The 21,993-nt window shown below is 41.3% G+C and overlaps 1 protein-coding gene across 2 annotated transcripts in view; it reads left to right on the top strand.

The window, feature by feature from the left end:
* The window catches only part of Hr39 (nuclear hormone receptor FTZ-F1 beta), a 50,224-nt gene extending 36,672 nt beyond the window's left edge, over positions 1–13,552 (top strand). The window contains exons 2-9 of one of the 2 annotated variants that reach the window (XR_013084510.1): positions 4,708–5,234; positions 5,657–6,084; positions 6,461–6,811; positions 6,903–7,584; positions 9,403–10,280; positions 11,269–11,550; positions 12,285–12,729; positions 12,766–13,552. Coding sequence is in view for 1 of the 2 variants with exons in the window: in XM_076805104.1 (XP_076661219.1) it covers positions 4,895–5,234; positions 5,657–6,084; positions 6,461–6,811; positions 6,903–7,584; positions 9,403–10,280; positions 11,269–11,535 (2,946 nt within the window). In the remaining variant the exon portion in view is untranslated. Of the gene's footprint in view, positions 1–4,707; positions 5,235–5,656; positions 6,085–6,460; positions 6,812–6,902; positions 7,585–9,402; positions 10,281–11,268; positions 11,551–12,284 lie in introns of both variants that reach the window. The other variant, XM_076805104.1, reaches the window with a different exon arrangement.
* Positions 13,553–21,993: the final 8,441 nt, after the last annotated feature.

Genomic DNA, 21,993 nt, shown 5'->3' with positions numbered 1-21,993 from the left:
GTGAGAATCTTCGCCTTCCAACAGGAAGATCGATCGCCGTTTCCGGGGGACCGGAAGTAGACCGACCTTGCGGGACACCATCGACGCACACGAGCGTAACTCGGACGCGTGCGGACGCGTTCGCATGTTTCCTTTTGAGAAACGATATCGGTCTCCGAACATTGCTACAGCTACGAGGGTCAATTAAATATCAATCAGACTTATACAACTGGATACTCGTTCTCACCTGTGGCGGTTATTTACTTGCGTATAAATCGTATTTCAAATACTGAATGGTCTATAGTTTTCTGGGAAGCTTGCAAAAATGTCAAAATTAGGGCGAGCAATTACTTATGTTCTGGTACCAGTTCCGTAGGTATAAATAATAGCTTTGTAAACAACTTTTGTTAGTATCTGTTGAACGCTTCAGACAATTCGAAGTGTATTGTAAGTTACTACGATGAGTGAGGAAAAGAAAGTGACACCAGATCAATGCAGTCAAGTAGAAATGCATCGCAAAGCTGGAAAAACTTTCCGAGAGATAGCTAAAGACCTGTAATGGCTTGCTGTCAAGCAATGTAGCGTTTTAAAGATCAATAAGAATAATAATTATTGATAATTATAGATAATATTCCATACAAAAATACAACACGGAAAGCAGATGTTAGATCAGATTGCATTATTCATTGGTTATTTGAAGCGAACAAATTGTATGAAATGAACGATCATACAGTAAATCACGATTACAGGAAACATGAGCTGTTATGTTTATTTTAGTATAATGCAAGAGATGTTCCTACCATATGCAGAGATATGCAGTGGAAATGATTGGATTTATCAAAACGATGTCAACCCAAAACATAGCGCACGTGTCGTTAAATCATTTTTATCTCAACAAAATACATATTAATTGTTTCCAATGGCCGGCACAAAGCTCCAGACCTCGACCCCATTGAGATGTGGATCGACGTGGAAAAATATACAGGGTGAGACACTTAACCGTACCACCTGAATTTACTTGTATCCTACTTAATGCATAAAAAAATATTTCAAACAAAAATTGTTAGATATTAACCAGTACATACAACGTAAAAATAATTTCTTTTAGATCTCACTTGGTTATCGAGATACGAAGGCGACCTTGAGTTTTTATTGCATTAGACGTAATATTTAAATATGCAATTTGCAAAAGTATCGAATGCTGAGTACAAAAGTATTAAGGCATACGGGCTTAAAAAGTAATAATTACTATTTCATTTAATTAATCATAATTCTTTAGTTAATCTTTGTTGGAAGTGTGATGTCTAAACTATTCTAGTTTTAATTATTTGTTTGCGAATATTTTACTAATCCATTTGCGACGTTTTTCTGATTAAAAGGAGACCAAAAACGATACAATTAGCATCGCATTTACTCGTTTAATTCACGATTCGGTAGATTCCCCATTCTCCGAACAGTCACGTCCCACTGACTAGTTCGGATAGTCGAGGTTCTACTAAATCGTGGATTAAACGAGTAATTACGATCCAAACTGTACCATGTTGTATGTCATTTTAATCGGAAAAGCGTCGCGAACATGTTCGTGAAAGTTTTATAAAAAAAATAGTTAACAACAAATAAGCTATCATAGAATTTGTCCGAGCATGCATTGAACATTCACTGAAAAATGTCTCGCTAACTATTACTTTTTCACACTATATACCTTAATACTTTTTTACTAAGCATTCAATATTCTTTCGAATCACATATAATAAATACCTACTACACGTTATAAAACAAAAGCTCAAGGTCACCTTCACATCTCGGTAAAATATCAAGACATAAAAAAACTAATGATCACATTGCATATCTGATTTGATATAAAGGTACTTTTCTTTGAAACTTTTTGTCATGCAACGAGTAGGTTGCGAGTAAATTTAGGTGTTACAGTTAAGTCACTCACTCTGTATACAACAACGAAAATCGAAGGAATTAGAAAAATTGTATATTTGAATAATAAATAATAATAATACACATTAACTGTACACTTTGGACAGATGTATCAGATTGATCGATATCATGTCGATACTTATTGAATAAACAAGGTTCAAATTTGATAAAAATATGATTTCTATACCTTTGTGAGCTTTTCGAGAGAATACAGATAGTTTAAAAATTCGAATGCTACTTGTACGTAAGTAAATGGCTACCACTGTACATAAAACCGCGTGGAGGTTCAAGTATATGTACATGTCCTGCACTCTACCTACACCACGTACTATTATGTTTAACCGTTTCCCAACAGCTGGAACGATAAGTATGCAAACAGTACCAACTTCAATTGCGTATCATACTCTTATCAAGTTTTTTACTATGAGAGGCGCGAAACGTACTGAAATCTTGCATAGTTTAATAGTTTAGAGGTGAAACGTTGTAAAGGTCGCAGATGTTTGCTTGGCGTAAAGCGTTTGCTAATGGACTCCAACACGTTTCAAACATAATGCATCTGCAACGCGTTAAGACAAGCGTCATGCCAGAAGCAGATTGAACACAAGAAAAAATGAAAAAATTGCACTGGACTACTTTTGAACCTCCTCTTTACTGCCCATAATTATCGCCTTGTGATTATCATTTATTTGGACCATACAGGCAGACATTGGGAGTACATCGTTTCAATAGTAACGAAGAGGGAGACCACTTCTTGTGAAATTGGCTTTGGACTAAACATTCTACTTTCTATCAAACTCGAATAAAGAAATTACCTTCAAGTACGCGAGCCTAGTATTTATAAGAAGTAGAAGAACCGATACGTCATGGCCAGATTCGTCGGACGATTTCTATTCAATAGCACACGTATTCGCCTAATTTTCAAATTTGATATTCTCGAAATCGAGACGTCGAATGAAAAAAATTTATTCCATATTTTCGATATCATTTTCATTTCATTTTTCCATACTTTATTTTTTCGTTATTTTCTCACGTAGAATCACCCCCTCTACCATTGTATCAATATTTCAAAAAATCTACATTCTCAAAGGGTTAATGAATTGTACCGCATATGGTACGGTAGATCTAAATGCGTTATCAAAAACCCAACATTTGGTCATTTTGTTTTGTCGAAAATATGATTTGTATATTTGAGTGTGCTTTCTATGATTATGATTGGCTACTATATTTGTATGAATGGCAATAATATGATTGGCAATAGTTCTGGCTGTGTATTTGGTAAGAGTATATTATGACGCGAACCCTGTTACAAGGCGATATCACCTCCATTTTTTGTGCTACACAAAATATCAAAAGGACAAATTGTTAGGTTCGATGAGACACATAGATATTATGGTGGAAATATGTAATTTTTTCCTCGAGGTCTTTTTGTTCGAAATTTCAAGGTTGTCGATGGTTTTCTGTATGACGTCATAGCTGAGGGCATGACTAAACCAATGACCTACAATGGCATGACCTTCGCGTGGTCTCGAGTACCAAAAATTTACAAATTTTTCGGACTTGATGTACCACGCTCTTTTCATAATCGATTTAACAAATGTCTGGAAATCAACGGAAATAATTTTGAATATTTATTATGATAAATTCGATAATATAGCCATAATAGATTCTTTTTTGCAAATCTCTCTGTTGTAGCTATTTATTTCTCACGATTTTCAACCTATTTTTGCCATTTTATTCTATTATTCGGCGATTTTATAGTTATATATCTATATATTTGTGCATATATACATGTACAGGGCAAATCAGTAAGAACTACTACCTAAAGTAACTCGGTATCAATGGATTATATAAAAAAATGTTTAATCAATTATGTAGCATTTTAAGGGACAAGGTGGATGAGCACGATTGGATCTTTTGTATCTCATTTTTTCTGAGATATCAAGGTGACCTTGAGTTTTTTTTTATAATATTATGATGTTAAGGTCAATTATGACCTTGACAAAAAACCCAAGGTCACCTTGATATTCCAGGAACAAAAACGAGATGTAAAAAATCAATGATATATGATTCATTAAAACGTTTTTTGATACAACCAATAGATACAGTGGTTACTCGATAATTGTCCACAATACGGGTCTAGCCAGGGACGTATATCGGATAGGAGATACTATTTTTTGATCCACGCCGATCGCAGAAAAGGACAGCGAAGCTCGAGAGACCTTGGTCGCCGAGGAGTGTAACATGATACGGGTTAAGTATATCGGTGTGAACCATTACTAATCCAATAACAGAACTTCTTTATTTTCCATTATTTTTTTATAAGGCTTTCACCCATATATTTGTGGCGTTTTTCTGATTAAAATGACACCAACCACAACATAATTCAGATCATATTTACACTAATTTTCCGTTAATATAATTGTAATGGAAAGTAACTTTCGTCGTTGGTTACACAAATAAATATCATCGGAATTATATCACATTTAGTATCATTTTCGTTAGAAAAATGCCACGAATATGTTGGTGAAAGTCCCATAAAAAATAATGAAAAATAAAAAAGTTTTGTTATTGGATTAGTAGTGGTCCCCTAGCCTCTCACCGGTACACTCGACCCGTATTATGTTACACTACTCGGCGACCGAGGTCTCTCGACATTTATCTGTGAGGCTTTTGGGACATATATAAAGTAACCACTGTACGGAGTTGTTTTAGATGATAGTTCTTACCGGCTCAGCCTGTACATGTAAAGTTATTATTTGGCTTCTATTATTTATCACATGTTTGATGCTCTGATTGCAGATGTGACAGTGTGCTTTGAGGACCAAAGACGAATGACTAGGAGCGAGCGTTGACGGGAGTTGGCGGAAAGTTAACAGAGGCGAATTACAGCAACCGGATAGATTCCACTCAGGATGCCGCAGAGTTTCGCAATCATTCAGGGGGTACGAGTCGCGTCACGAGCGTACTGCAGGGTAACCAGCTGAGGATGTCGGAGCAAAACGGGCCCAGCGAGGGCCCAGGACCGGGTCCAGGTCCAGGTCCTGGCTGGTGGCCTACCTCGCAGTCTTGGAAGACGAGCTCCGTTGCGTCCGCTTCCTCGTCCGCTGGCTCGACTGCTTCAGACAGCTCCGCCTCCGTCTCTGCGTCCTGCACCGCCACTACCTCCTCCCTGGCAACTACCACTTCGTCTACCCCCTCGTCCAGCTGTTGTGCCTCGACTCCCGGCGGACACTCGTGCACCATCACCGCGGCCCGCACCTCCGAGACGGGCAAGAACGTCTCTGTTACGACGATTAATGTACCTCCGAATCAAGACTTACACGATGGTACGCTCATTGTCATTTGCGCAATCTCGGATATAGGAGTCAACATTTTCGCGTAACACCATTTTACCCCCAGAAGCTGAATCGAGCATTTCTACGCCGGAGTCATTTCTGACCCACGCCAATATTTCACTACAGTTTTCTTTAGATATAAAATGATGGCTCGAGGCCGGCTTTTATTGTATTTCGAATGAAGAAGAAGAAGAGGGGATAGCGATTTTCTTATTTCGAAATAAAAAGCGTCGTCTTATATCGAAATAAAATGGTACATATTGACGGTCTCTCGAGCTTATCCCCACCGCGACGGGTCACGAATGACTCCGGCATAGCATATGAAGGGTTAAACGGCTCCTCGGCACGTACTAGACTCAAGCTTTCTAGTTGTCGATCGTGTACAGGTGTAAGAATGTTCACTGTTATTTCAGGAAAAGGTATCTGCAAGTACCTCACCGGCCAGAACGGCGTGACGGTGTCGGTAGTTTCGAGCTGCGGGTCCGTTCTGGGATGCGGGAACGCGAACGTGGTGTCCACGACGGGAATTGGGACGAGCACAGGTACCCATAGTATAGGCATTGGGATTGGAGTCGGTGTCCTCGGTCAGAACGCCGCCGAAAATGATGCCGAGGATAGCGACGGCGAAATAAGCAAGATTGACTTCCGAGGCGTGAATCTACGTACAAAGAAGAAACGAGATGTGTCCGGGAACGGTGAGAAAATCGGCGACGGTGACGTCGAAGACGGGAATGGCTGTTACGACGGGAACGACGTCTCGCAACAGCAGCCTGAGAGACCCATGTCGTGGGAAGGTGAACTATCGGATCAAGAAATGTCTTCCAATACTATCACAAATCAGGTAAAAAAATTGCTAAAAAATTCAGCTAGTCTTATGCCGAACTCGACTCGACATGGAATTTTTTACTTATTTTTAATCGGTGTCGATGATTCCAAGAATCTTCTTACGGCTATAAAAAAAATTTTTTAACACATTAATCCATTTGCGTCATAAGGAAGAATGAAGAATTATGCTCTTATCACCAATTTTGTATAATATTTAAAAAGAATGATTTCAAAGAGTAAGAAGATACTTTATAATATTCCAGTAATTTGTACAGATTTGTTAAACATGCTGTTAAGCACGCAGTTCTGCGTGCATGTATACACTCTGGTGATAGTTGCTAGGAAAATAATATGGTTTACCGTATGAACCTAAAGTGTTGATTTCTCTACAGGACACGCACGAGGAAACATCGATGGAAGGTGTCCAGGTTTGCGGTTCGAGTCCCGGGCCCATGGAGCAGAAATTCCCCATAAAACCGGAGCCAGACTTCCGATCCAGTCCGGGATTCACGTTAGGTTCCTTCCACGACGTAGGTGTATCTCTGAGCCACGGTCAGCAGATGCAACAGCAGCAGCAGCAGCAACAACAGCGGAACATAGAGAACATCGAGCAGACACAACAGAGCGATTTGCCTCTTCTCGTGGGGAAACTGCTCGGCGGTTACAACAGCTCCACCCCGAACCACAGTCCCGTGTTGAACCCGAGACACCACTTAACCAAACATAGCCACACGAGATCTCAGGTATTGCGAGTAAACCGACAGACTTACTTACATTTACTCGATTGCAATTCGAAATTGATCGTACAAATCCCGACGTTATGGTATTGCTCAGGTGCCGTCACCAGATTCCGCGATTCACTCCGCGTACAGTGTGTTCAGCTCGCCGACGCAGAGTCCCCATGCAGCCCGGCACTCTGCTCTAGGAGCAGGAAGTCCAGTCCCGTCTTCGTCGCTGTCCCTCTCCCGACACAGCTTCAACAACTCGACTTCCTCGTTGTCGTTGTCGCTGTCACATTCGCTCTCGAGAAACAACTCGGACGCCTCGAGCAGCTGCTACAGCTACGGCTCTCTCAGTCCACCCACGCATTCTCCCGTCCAACAACCGAGGCATCCGCAGCATCATCAACACCAGGTTGCTCAGGGAAGTCCGCTCCACTTGCCGGCCACGGCTTCGTCCAGTGTTCCCCATCACTATTCCTCATCCGTGCCCGGTTCCGAGCTTTCTCCCGAAGCACACCCGACCGGAGACGACCAGGAAGACTGTCGAATACCCTCCGCTCCATCTGGCATCTCTACCAGACAGCAGTTAATCAACAGTCCCTGTCCAATATGTGGAGACAAGATCAGTGGCTTCCACTATGGAATATTCTCCTGCGAGTCGTGCAAGGGATTCTTTAAACGCACCGTCCAGAACCGGAAGAATTATGTGTGCCTTAGGGGCGCCGGTTGTCCGGTCACCGTCGCCACCAGGAAAAAGTGTCCGGCATGTCGGTTCGACAAATGTCTCAATATGGGTACGTTGAAATAAATAGTGGGCTCAGAAGCGAATCAGTGCACGTCCCTAAGCATGGAAACTGAGATGAATGAAGTCTTTTAAAGTGTAGTTGTAGAATAATAATACCAGTGCGTATAAAGGTTCAGAAGATTGCATGGAGGAGTAAAATGGAACCAACGAAACCATTTTTACACAAAATTCATTGTTTGTGTATTTATTAAGGCAGAGTCAAAACAATCTTAAGAAGCACATGATTTTACATTTTAGCTTAAGCTTATTAAAGCGTAAACAAAATCGGCCTCAATGGCAGCAAAAACATTAAAAGATTTTGTTGTAAGATGTAGTAGATAGACAATACGAATAAATCTTCGTGGCATGAACTATAGAACTATGGAAAACAAGAAAGAAATCTCATCTGTCAGAAACAAAAATATCGAAATTATTATTTGCAAATAATTTCCAAATTAGTATTTGCAAATAAATAAAAAATTGGACAATTAAGAATTGTAAAACGTTATGTGATCAGATGGTTCGAAACTTAATACATTTGTATACAATTGATGTTGGATTTGACGAAGAAGAAATTACAAAAATTGCACGTGAAAGAAGCTGCAAAATTTAATGATACACTCATTTAATACACTCATGATATGGAGGTGTTTCATGTGGTATGGCGTTGGGTTATCGTGTTGAGTTAAAGGAAAAATTAACCGGTGGTCCATACAAATATTATGAACGCAATTGACAGTGACAATTGAACATTTTCCGGTCGAAGGAAACGATATTAGTTTTCAATAAGATTGAGATTTATTTTTTGAAGGGGCAATTAAATAAAAAATATCACTCTTCACCATCTTCACTAAAATAATTATGGAACTGACTAGAGGAACAATAGGGAACAAAATCTCGAGAATGTTACAAAGATCTCTTAACAAATATGCCAAAACGATTTGCATCTGTCAGAGCAGTCAAAGGTTCTTAGATAAAACATTAACCCTTCAACGGAGAAGGCTGAGTCTATTTTGACTCAGAATAGCAAAATAATCATTTAATTATTCAGTTTCTGGCGATTAAATTAAATGAACAGCTGTTACACTGGGAACAGCAGAAAGACTAACATATCATCAAAAAGCACCAGCAAAAATCTGTCTTAAAAAATTCGTACTTAAAGCAGTGAATAGTCCTAAACATCATCAGTTTCTAGTTGTAAGAATGTATGCTGTTCAAGGGTTAAATATATTTCTTGGTTAGTATTTTAGACTGAGAAAAAATGTGTCATGAATAAAATACTGTAACTAGTAAATTAAATGTAACAGAATTAAAATTTAGTAGTTTCTTAAGTTCACATTAATATAGAATCATGTGCAAGATAACTTTCAAATTAAGCTTAAATACAGAAGAAGTAAAACTAAACCGCTATGATTCGAACAAATTGATATGAGAAAATTTGGCTTACACTTATTGGCTTCTGAGACCTTCAAATATTACTTGAAATAAAGCAAAAATCCGTTTGATGCTTGCAAGGTAAATGATTGTTTTAGTATTGAATACAGTACTGAATGATAGCTTTGGTGTTGAGTTTAATGCTGAATGATAGCTTTAGTGTTGAATTTAGTACTGGATTATAGCAGTAGTATTAAATTTAGTACTGAATAACAGCTTTAGCATTGAATTTAGTACTGAATGATAACTTTAGCGTTGAGTTTATTACTGAATGATGACTTTAGTATCGCTTGTGACAGTTAAAAACTAACACCTTATATGTAAGCACATAACAGACTTGTGGTTCCAACGAAGACTTCATAAAAGCCTTATTGACACGGATTGATTTCCACAGGTATGAAACTCGAAGCAATTAGAGAGGATCGAACGAGAGGCGGAAGAAGCACTTATCAATGTACCTACACTCTGCCAGCGAATCTGGTTGGTAGTCCTGCCAGCGGCATGACTGGCGACAAACTAGGAGCTGGCGGGAATTGCAGTCCGGCTCCAGCTGGTAGCGAACATCATTATTCTGTTAGGCATCATTCGAATCATTCGCATAAGATGCAAGTAGTGCCGCAGCTCCTGCAGGATATCATGGACGTGGAGCATTTGTGGCACTACAACGACAACGATCGAATGTCTGGCGTACAGCCAGGGGGTGGGAGTGTTTCCAGAAACAACGAAGCTATGCTGTTAGGAGGTGTGGGATCTGGAACGGGGAATGATGCTGGGTCAGGTGTAGAGTGTTCTTCGAATGGGACCGCGGGGAATGGGAATTTAAATAACAGAAGAGATGGTAGATCGTGTCCCAACATTTCTAGTGTCGGCAACGATCAACGGGCGCCACCTGTAACCAGCAATTCTCAGTTAGGGAACAACACGAACGGCAATCCTACTCAGCATCCCGATTTCCTCTCGAACCTTTGCAATATCGCGGACCACCGACTCTACAAGATAGTGAAGTGGTGTAAAAGTCTGCCGTTGTTCAAGAACATCTCGATCGACGACCAGATTTGCCTGTTGATCAACTCCTGGTGCGAGCTGCTGCTCTTCTCGTGCTGCTTTCGCAGCATGAGCACGCCCGGTGAAATTAGAGTGTCTCTCGGCAAGTCGATTACATTGGAACAAGCGAGGCAACTTGGCTTGGCGACCTGTATCGAGAGGATGCTTGCATTTACCAATAATCTGAGAAGACTCAGAGTGGATCAGTACGAATACGTTGCGATGAAGGTAGTTGACAAATGAATACATACATATATCGATGGACCATGAAAAGATTGAATTACGAGGCAACAGACACGTATCTTGAGATACTATAGCTCTGTCGTTGATGGTTCGATCGTTGTACCCATCAATACTTTATGTTGTTACAGTATTCTCTCTGTAACTGTCGTATATTGGGATCTGCCGAGCGACAGTTCTAAAAGAGGTACTACATTCTTCGTGGTGTGCCAAACGTAGAAAAGGATAGCGATTGAAAGAGAGAAAAAAAGATTGAGGTTCGGGCGTTCATGACACATCAAAGTACTCGTGCCAGCTCAACCTTTTACATTAAAAAATCAAAATTTCTTACTTTTGCTTTTTCATCAATGAAACTTTTACCATCATATTCGTATCGGTTTTCTTGTTTTATTAAAGTGACACCAAACACGATATGATTACGATCATATTTGCTTGTGTAGCAAGCGATTAAAGTTTCGGACTTCACATTTACAGTGGAGGTACACGAATTCTTAACTTCGTTTATTACACAAGTAATTATGATCGTAACTATATCTTGTTTGGTGTCATTTTAATTAGAAGAATAAGACGAATACGATGGTAAAGGTTTCATAAAAAAAAAATCAAAAATCAGAAAAGTTCCAATCTTTTACTTCGCTTGCATTAGTGTGAGTCTCACCGATAATCGACTCCTCGCTGGCTCGGTCGTCGAGCGTGATTACAGCTTGTCTGGTTCCAAGGAAGATCCGTCTAGTGGTGGAGATAAAATTTTTACAGATACGGTAGAGATCTTTTTGACAGTTACGGAGAGAATATTGTACTAGCACTATCCTGTAACTTGTGATAAGAGTAATAATACCATGAATCATTGAGAGATACTTTATATTCTATCCAGTAAATACAGCATTCGCTGCAGATCCAATCTTTTCAGATTCCATCAATAAGTATGCAACTAGTGCTTCTAATTGAATAATTACTGTACATTACTATCCATTAGGTGATAGTGCTATTAACCTCCGACACAAGTGAACTGAAGGAACCAGAGAAAGTGAGGGCATCTCAGGAAAAGGCTCTTCAGGCGTTGCAACAGTACACCATAGCAAGGTTCCCTGAGATGCCTGCTAAGTTTGGTGAATTATTACTGAGAATTCCAGACTTACAAAGGACGTGTCAGGCAGGGAAGGAATTGTTAAGCGCGAAACGTGCGGAAGGAGAAGGCAGCTCGTTCAATTTGTTGATGGAATTGTTGAGAGGAGATCATTGAATCTTCACCATAGCCGTAAGTTGAGCACATCGCTGGAAGCATTATACAAGATGGACTGACAAGGAGAGTGCACGACCTTCGGGTCTCAGATTTAGTTTACATTTTGCACACTTATAGAGTTCGATCTCCTGTTTACGAATATGTACCATTATCGGGTCACATACTCAATATTTTGCAAGATATTGACGATTACCAGCTCAAAATACAATAGTGCAAAGCGTTCTCGTTCTCACTCCAATGACAACGTGTTGAAATAATGCGGCGTAGGTCGAGAGTACAAATCTCATTTTTATGTTCAAAATTTATTTCCAACCATAAAACATTTGTCATGTATTTTCATATGTAAAATGTGATTAATTTATACGATTTCACCAGGTTACCGCTGAGCTACAGTGATATTTGGTAGTAATGAAACTTTAATTATTAATGTCTCGAAAGATATTGACTATGTGACCCTATAATGGTACATATCTATAAACAGAAGAACGAACTCTACAAGTGTGCAAAGTTTGCACTAAATCGGTAACTCGAACGTCCTATACTCTTCTTGCGAGAGGCAGACTGTCATTTACTTGTTACTCTACTTTACTTTAGTTGTTTTTAACACTTTAACAGTTAGGGCGATTCCTAATTAGAGCTACTAACCGATTCAAAATTAGTATGTTGTGCCAACATGACTTGGTGTTCATCAAAAGAATTTGATCAAAATGTTTCGCCACTAAAATTTCAAATTCATTTTTCCTTTTCAGATTCCATGCTTATAGGGTCCATAAGCTTAGGGAATCGGATACGTTAGATAACCAAGAAACGGACAGAATTAGAAAAAAAATCCATAAACCTTACAGTCCATGATACATTAGTGGTGGGTGAAGGGACTACATTCTTATAGAACTAATTAGAAGGGCGGACTGCTTGACGCGTCAAGCGAGAATGAGGAACGATGTTTTTTCTTTTATTTCGTTCTTTATTATTATAATAATTATATATATATATATATAAAAATATTTTTTTTTTTAATTAAAATGCTTCCACGTGTGGGCGTCGCGCGACGCGAGCTCCATCAACGAAACACGAATTTCGAAGCGGCCTATGGTATGCTCGAAATGTCCAGCATGCACATATATCTGTGCAAAAGAGACTGAAAGTATAATCGAAGGAGAGATGCAGAGCATTTAATTTTATGATAGTAGCAATGTACAGAGATTGGCGGATTGACAGAGAGGTAGGGAGGGAATGAGTGCGAGAAAGAGAGAACGAGCAAAAGACAGAATGAATGTGAACGAGTGAGAGTGCGAGAGAAAGTCGAGAGGTATCACATGGCATAAAAATGCTAAATTTTATTAGATAGGTTCGGTCGGGCTCGACCAATGAACGACGAATAACAGAGTTTTACCCTTAACGATTATTCTAATGATAAAACAACCAGTATTTTGTATTGTTCTGCGCTTACTTAAGAATGAGACACGGAACGATGTCTTGTATCCCGGTAATGAAGTGTACTTAAAAACATGAGTCGACCAATTGTTTACTTATAGTGCAGTTAATCATGTAATAATTACTAGTTATTAACGTCTAGCCTACCGTATTGTTCACGGAACATTACGATTTTTTTTATCTATCACGCAAATGCATCTCTGTCTCTCTCTCTATCTTTTTTTTATTATCCGTAAATAATGTTCTAACGCTGCGCCAACGACGGACGGGAGATTTTTCGTTGACGTCGACGACAACGTGCGCGTTGTCTGTTGTTTTGAATCGCACGAGGAACACTCGCTACGGTTTCCTGTTTTTTTTTTTTGTAAATAAATTTTATATCCTGGAACATTGATTTTTTCGAATCGAGCGCCGATCGGGGAGACACTTTCGGATATATAATTTCTGTCGAGGCGATAATTGTTTGTTGTAAAATTGTATTAGGTTGGTGCACAAATAACTGCGATTTTCATCTGTTTAAACTTCAGCGGTTTCTCTGAAGCGACATTCTATCGAATTATATTAGTACATCAATGAAAAGTGCGAAGCTCTCCACCTATCGATTTGTGTTCTGTCTTCTGTCGTAACTGTTTATTATTGGGTTATATTTGCTAATGTGAAAATCGAGAAAAAGTTCAGGTTAGGATTGCAAAGCGGTAGAAACTGCTCGCAATGTTAACAATGCGTTCGGTTAGGTAACTATTATGTAATAAGCATACAACTCAACACAAGTTTTGAAAGATTCTGTGACAGAGATAAAAGTCTCGAAGATGAAGATGCTCGCGGAGGATCTGCAATTGATAATGATGAACTAAAAGCTATTATCGAGGCAGATTCTCGAAGAACATCTCGAGGATTAGCTGGCAAATAAAGTGAAATATATATATATAGCTTTAAAATTCAAGAACAACAACAGACAAACTGCAACTATTTTTGCACCAACCTAATACAATTACTCTGTCGTTCGGAGACTAAGATCGTTTATTCTTTGTCATGTTGAAATTAAAATGTTGAAACCGGTGATCGACGATCTTCTTTTGTTAAATGCTTAAGACGGCACACAGGCGCGGACACCTGTTGCCTCTAATGGTGCAATTTTTGAATTCGAGTTTGAATGTGTAGAATCCATTCGAAAATCATTGGTAGAAAGGAGCTGGAGTCTCTCGTTTAGAAATAAGAATACTCACCTTCATCATTGGTACTTCAACGAGACCATCGTATCAACGCATCGTTCTTCTTGTTAAAGCAATGATCAAGTCTCTTTCGACTCGGTGAAAACGTTACAACACGCGGTGCATGATCTGTCGACTGCGGATCTTTATGCAAAATACCAACTTTCTTTGTCAAGACAAGAACTCAATAACTTTATTTCTCCTTTTGACGACTTTAGTAAATTGAAAATGAAATTCTTCTGAAGCTTTTATTATCGTATATTCCGCTTGTTCATATTTGTCATGAACGCATAATATTCACAGTCTATAGAATTGTCTTCCCGTATTTCTATCAGATTTCTTTGTATCAAAATTTAATTCTTTTCATTGTGTGCTGGATGTTCATCGAATTAAAAGAAAATTTGGTAGCAAAATAGAGTTTACTGCTTACCTAAATAAATTCTACTTCAATTGTTGATTGTGTATAGTGAGACACCCTGTGCAAACTTGAATATTATGAAATATACGGTTCTTTCATTTAACTTTCAGGCTACTACTTTACTCGTGTCCAAGAATCGAAGAAATACGGAGCAAACATTGCTAAAGAATGAACAGAATCCATGCGAGACGTTCAGCTTCAATAATTGAGCTTATTTGAACTTGTAGCTTATGTCAACTTGTAAGAAGAATTTTGTTTCGATACTGCCATTGTAATCACCTTCAGATACGAGACAAAGATTGTAATAATTGGACTGCGGATTTCATGCATTTATGATAAAAATAAATAGGCAACCGACAAATCAGACACAACATCAGAAGAGTTTAATAGTACCGTTATATTAATTACAACCTATTAAAGTTATTAAGACAATAAATCAGTTTCTATTTATGTAACTGACTTTTCTTGTAACTGATGCAGACAATTTTTATTTTGCATAAAGATCCGCACTCTAGTAATAATACTATTACACCGAGCAAGGGGCGAAAGGGAAACTTTTTGTACGAACGATCTGTGGTGAAATTCTTCTGTCGATAGAAGTATTACTAGCACGGTAATTAGCCGAGTATTAGGAAAATGAAATGAAAACTGAAACATTTGTGCCTTCAATAAAATTTAGTATTTTAATCCTTTCACAAGAATAAAAGCAACTCTTTTTATCAAATTTGTGATGGAACGTAGAGAAGCAAAGAGGTCTAAATAAGATGGATAAGAAATGATAGAAATATTGTAAATATTTTATATAGAGTTAACGATCGACAGTCTGATTAAGATTAATTATCGACGAGGACCTTTAACGAGCGGTTGTCGTGTCTTCGATAAGCTTCGACTATTCGTGACAGTGTTATCTTACGATGAGGAAGAGAGTTCAATTCGAATTGAAACTTTTCAATGACTCGGTGAAAACTGACCAATTTGATTTAATAGACAGCGATCCTCGCAAATCTGACCACAAACAATATTTCGAACACTTGCATAACAATTACGTTCAGTTAACCCATTCAATAAATCTTTTTTCAATTCCCAGTTCAGTCAAGCTACAATGTTTAACATATCTACTACCACACGATAAAATCAAACCGATTGTATTAAATTCAACTGCACAGAGAAACCGTGGAAATTAATTATTTTGGTAACTTATGGAAAGAAAGCATTATATCGAATAATATATTCAAAATAAAATACAGTTTTTAAAATAATGAATGGTAGGGAATGTGTTGATGTATTATTGAGGATAGATCAAAATATACACATATCATAATGTATCTGTCAAATTTTTATCAAGCTGAACGATTCTTCCATTCATTATTAACGACAAAAAATTGAATGGGTTAAATGAAAATTGAACGACAGCGACTAACAACTGAAATAGCGACGGAGACAAGATCTAGCCAGTATTTACAACAAAAAGGATTTCTAAGGGCGAGCTTCAATCTTCATTTTTAATTCGTGCCGTGATATTGGATTCTGATACAATTTTCATGGTCAACCGCATATTGATTAACGACATGAGCGAAGAATGAAACGGCACCGATTAAAACTGAAGGAACCACGAAGTGAATAATACTGTAAATAAACAAGAAATACAGAATAATATTTTGTTGCGACGAGCGTATAAAAAGTATGGATAAAGAAAAATGGGGAAGATCGAAAGTGCGAGACTGTGAATAATACGTTAGTATCGTTTTAAACGGGAGAGCACGAAATAAATTTATAAAAATATTAATTATACATCTTGTTAAAACGTAATTAATTTACAATTCGATTAAGGAGACAAATAATATTTATAAACTATTTGTAACTCGATCAGCATAAACTGTCTTCCGTTTGATAGAATAAGGTAATCGATCGTATAACAGAAGAAATAATTTATCGATATTTGTTTGCTAATCATGACAATATTTGAACGATACTGTGAAATCTGTAATATACAGGCTCTTTTCTAATATGCGGGGGTTATACTGCGATGGTGAATTCAGGACACACAAATAAAAACAACTCGTATCACTAAACATACGTACGTAATAAGATGTTTTGTATTTGAACAACCGTTTCCTGTTGTGAATAAAATCGGCTATTGGTTTGCTGTTTATCTGTAGAATTGTATGTATTTTAATCACAAATTCAAGTCAAAAAGTGACCAACTATTTAAGTGATTTTAACTATTCACTTTGAAAATAGACAGATACGTGTGGAAATTATACACGTAAGAAAACTCGCATCAGAAATATGTTTATATGTCTAGTTTCTTTGCTGTATTTGTGCCTAGAATTTATCTCCGCGATATTTTTCTACTATTAAGAAAACCCTCCATATTATTTGAAGAGCTCAGCCAAGATATTATTGGTATAGCTTATCAAAATATAACTTCGACTATGAAAATTCATTAACTAATAATAATATATCAATAATGATAAAAAATTCCAGTTGAAGTACTGAATTTAATAACAATGGGTAATGTGTAATGACTCGGTGTTAGTTTGGAAGTGTTTTGAACCGAGATCAAAAAGAAATTTCGAAAAATGTTTTATATCGAAAACTGTGGATCCGTGAATACATCGTAGATCGTGGCGGAATAGCTTAATTTATCTCACCGAAAATATTGTTCTGTATGTGTCTGTACGATTGTTACAATTAGATTGTTTTCTAAGAGATGAGTGGTCTACGAAATTGTTATTTTTATAAGTACACGATCGTGAAGTCGATTGATCGATAGAAAGACAGGTTGCGCGAGTATAATCACAAGGACATTTCATATTCCCGATACAGACAGATGGCTATTTAAACGCTATTAGAGGGTAGTTTTATACATACATGATCATTAAGAAATAAAGAAATTTTTACAAAATATTTTATTCTCTCCTTTAAACCTATCGTCGTCAAATTTTTACTTATTTGTACCCAAATACTTTGAAAAATAATTTCAGATTAACTCGAACATCGAAATAATTGCAGAGCTATTTTAAAATACTAGCATGTTTGCCAAAAGTACCCAGTAAGCAATTTGCTATGAATTTGCCACCAAAAATCTGCAAATTCCGATCCATCTATGTTTCCGCTTTTGACTCGGAATTCGTCCTCAGGTTTTGGTGCCAAATTCACAGAAAATAGGGACCAAATTCTCCTCCAAGTAGGGTATAGTACCAAATGGATGAGTCTTTTGCTCACAAAGTGTGATACAAATATTGTGCAGCTCGAAACAGCATTTGGCTAACTGGATACATCATTGAACATACATACCAGCCAAGAAAATATCATTATTAAATAAATTCTTCTCTCGAACTTTCATGGCTTCGACGAGTTTCTCAACTAACATTGTTTTTACCCTCGTTGTATCCAATATGCATTGCGACCATGTTTTATGAAAATCTCCACTGAGAAGTTGCTCTTCGGAAATAAAGAACACACTATGTTGCCTATTTCTATGCACGTATGTGGATGCAAATAGTGGTCTTTCTTTGTCATGTAACAACATTTTTTTAATTGAACGAGACGATTCTAACACGTCCAACGTTGAATGTCAACACCTAGGGCAATCTATAATTAGTTTTTTTTGCATTGCTTTTAATAAGCTTTTCACAACTGGTGATCTCTATTTTTAAAAAACTGTCCTAGTGTCGGTTATTGTTGCAGCAATTTTCTGACTTGTTAACATGTCTGTCACAGCCAGCTGCAATGTGTGAACAGCACAGCGTACTGATCTAGTTCGGCATTTTTTAACACTTTCACTTTTTATTATCATTTGAAATTATTTCTTCGTCATCTGATAACGAAAATTCAAATTCTTCGTTACGACTATGCCCACATATTTCATCCATAGACAAAGAAATTGAATTTTCACTATCACTATTATCGTCATTGTCATCGCATTCTATGTATATATTGCAACGAGACGTATGTGTCGCGTTGCCAAGTTTTCGACCAGACCCGCGCCAATCAGCGACGAGGACCAGCCGCGCGCCAATCCGCGAATCCGGCCCGGGCGCGGACCAATCGACGAGTGCCGAAGATTCGCGAACGAGCACACGAGGTCCGCGTTCGGGCTATAAAGATCGCGACGAAAGCCGACGGGAGTGGAGTTGGCTTGGAGCAGCTCTCGGGGTAACACCCGAGCCCAGGTCTTCTCGCAGCCGCGCGGAAACGTGCAAGTTACGGTATACTACCGAGCGAGCGCGAAGAAGCGTCGGGATCGGTCGACACGTACGTGGGTATACGTCCCTTACGCGAAGAACCGAGACCGCGAGCAAGCCCTGGGAGGCAGTCGATCGGCGGCTGTCCTTGTCAGCACACCGTCGCTTCGACACTCCGGCCCGACCTCCCCACCACCTGGTCCTGCTCCCGAATCCTGTTCTCCGGCCCTCCGATCCGCGATCACGCTTCGCGCTCCGCGAGCTGAGTTGTCGACCGGCCGCAGCAGCGTGAGGAGCTCGTCCAGCGGTATACTACCGAGGCCGGTAACGGGTGGTACGTTCTAGGTATACGTCTGTGCGTACGACCCGTGCCGCGGTTGATCGGGGACGGCAGACGGAGCGTTCCGCCGATCCGGAGACGAGATTCCCTGCACCCCGCGAGCTCAGCTGACGCAGGAACGTCTTATCCACTATTCATCTGCTGAGCCGCGGTGGAAACGAACATCGTACCGCCGGGACCAAGAGAACGGGCGCCGTCGGGTCTCCCCGCCGAACGCCCGACGGACGAGCATATCGCGCTCTCACTCGCGCCGCGAACAGGCGCCTCGCTCGCCCCGCGCTCCGCGGACCATCGCCCTGACGCGCTCCAGACCGAACCGCGCACCGACTGGTCTTCCTGCCGTTGTCCACCGGTGGACAAACGCCCCGCCGCGACACTCCGGACCACCGATACCGGTACCAGTACCGGAGATACCGACGCTCCGCGTATAGATTAGGTTAAGCTCGCGTTACTAGGAAATAATTGCGTTAGATTTAGGTGTTCTTTCAATTCGCGTCATTACCGGGCGTCCACGCTCACGATTTCTTTTGTTTTCTTTTGTAACCAGACCGGCCGAGAGACAGGCTCCCGCCGTGAACCTGTCGCCGGACCAACGGGGAATCCGGGCGACCGGAATTAAGAATAAAGTATTACTGTTTTTTTTTCACTTTAATTAAGCGTTCCTCATTTAGTCACCTTGTCCTCCCTCCCCAAAGAACCCTGGCCGCTGAGCCAATCCGGGGAGGGCTCGCACGCCTCGCAGCGCTTCCCGCAACGAGGCGTGTACCGTTACATGGCGCCCGAACAGGGACCAGAAAAGCAGTGATAGTGGACTCCCGATATAGCAATTAGTTCATAATTAGGTTTAAGATCCGTGCACCGCGTATTGTCTCGCGAGGTTAGGTTTTAGGGGAAACCGTACCCCAAATTACCGCGCGTAGTATCCTGAGAAGATAGTTTTGTTCAGGGAAAACCGTACCCCGACGTACCGCGCGTTCTCCGTTTTATTCGCGTCGCGAACTCCGCATCCCGATCCGACCGGGTCACCGACACCCTCCGACCCCCGCTTCACCGGATACACAGATCGTCTCCGCGTTCTAGGAAACTACGTAGCTCGGCCCTATAACCACCGTCAACACGAAGCAGTGATATCCTGCTTTGATTCTTGAGGATGAAGGTCTCCTGGATTTACCGCCTCTCGAAAGAGCAGTTGAAGCAGGAGCTTCGCGACCTCGGGAGCGGTACCAGCGGCACGGTAGTGCAACTCCGGCAGCGTTTAGTCGCTTACGTCCGTAGAAATCCGGAGGCGTACGCGGACAAGCCCGAGGATGAGCCGGGCTATAAGGAAGAGGTCGACCGCACACGGGACCTGGAGGAGTTCCACAACGAACTCGTTAACGAGCTCGAGGGAAACAACGCCTCGACCCCACTGCGTCCCGCAGCGGCCCGACCGCATGACAACACGACCGGAGCCCCGGTCCTCGACCAGATGCGTAAGTGGGGGTGCCATTTCGATGGTCGGGACCCCTACGCGTTCCTCGAACGCGTCCAGGAGCTGAAAACAGTATTCCAGCTCTCAGACCAACAGCTGCTACAAGGCTTTCCAGAGCTCCTTCGCGGGGACGCGCTCCTATGGTACCGGAACCTCGCGCCGTCCGTCACCTCCTGGGACGACCTCGAAGACCAGCTCCGGAGGTACTACCTCCCACCGGGGGAGCTTCGACACCTCGACCATCAGATCGCCGGACGACGACAAGGCCCCTCGGAGCCGATCCAGGGGTACGTTACGGCCTTCATGACGCTCATCCGCCGACGTGGAGGGTTCTCGCGAGAACGCCAAATGGACACGCTCTACTACAACATGCGTCCAGAACTACAACAGCACGTTCGCCGGAGCGAACTGGTCGATGCCACGCACCTCATCCAGCGGGTACGGGAGGTCGAAGAGGTCCTGCAGCGCGTACGACGAGAATCAGGAAACGTACCGACCGGACGCGAGCCCGCCCGGCGTCCCGCTCTCGCTGTCACCGGGACGTACCGGCGAGAAACGCCGGTTCTGCTCCTTCTGCGGAAAGGAAGACATCCTGACTCGGGAATGCCCATGCCACGAACCCACACGGTATTCGGGAAACGAGTCACGGGCCGGACCACCGTAGCCCCGAGTCCGGCCCCCGAATTTTGCGACACCCGCATCTACATCGGGGTAACCATCGGTCGATACCACGCTCGAGCTCTCGTAGATACCGGGTCCGTCTGCTCGTTCATCAACGGCCCTATGGCCCGCAGATGTTTGTCCCAGCGATGGGAGCTCTGCGCCGAGGATACTACTGCCACCCTGGCTGACGGGACGGGCGCCAGCCTCGACCGCAGCATCATCGGGATCGGGACATTCTACGGCCAGGAGATCCGCCACCAGTACTACGTCCTGGAGGGACTCGACGCAGAGATGCTCATAGGCATGGACCTGCTCCAGAAGCTCGGGATGCAGATGCACCTGGGTAGTCACCGCCTGTATCTGGACTGAACCGTCCTGGCCTGCGCCGCAACCACGCCGACCGGGCTGAGACACCTGACCGCCGCCGAGGAGGAGAGGCTACGCCAGTTCATCGATCACCACAAGGAAGCCTTCAAGGACGTCCGCGGTGTAACACCGTTAGCCCGCCACGAAATCCGGCTGCTGGACCCGACGCCTATCAAACAACGGTACCGCCGGTGGAGCGGGTCAACCGCGTGATAAAAACCATGATAGGGCAGTACTACGGCCGGAAACAGCGAGGGTGGGACCAGCTGTGTCACGAGATAGCTTTCGCCTATAATACGGCACAACACGGCACCACCGGATACTCCCCGGCGTACTTGAACGTCGGGAGAGAGCTCGTGCCGCCA

The sequence above is a fragment of the Halictus rubicundus genome, chromosome 2 (assembly GCF_050948215.1).
Source record: "Halictus rubicundus isolate RS-2024b chromosome 2, iyHalRubi1_principal, whole genome shotgun sequence".
NCBI lineage: Eukaryota > Metazoa > Arthropoda > Insecta > Hymenoptera > Halictidae > Halictus > Halictus rubicundus.
The sequence above is the reverse complement of the archived record's forward strand: the minus strand, read 5'-3'. Positions and strand labels throughout refer to the sequence as shown.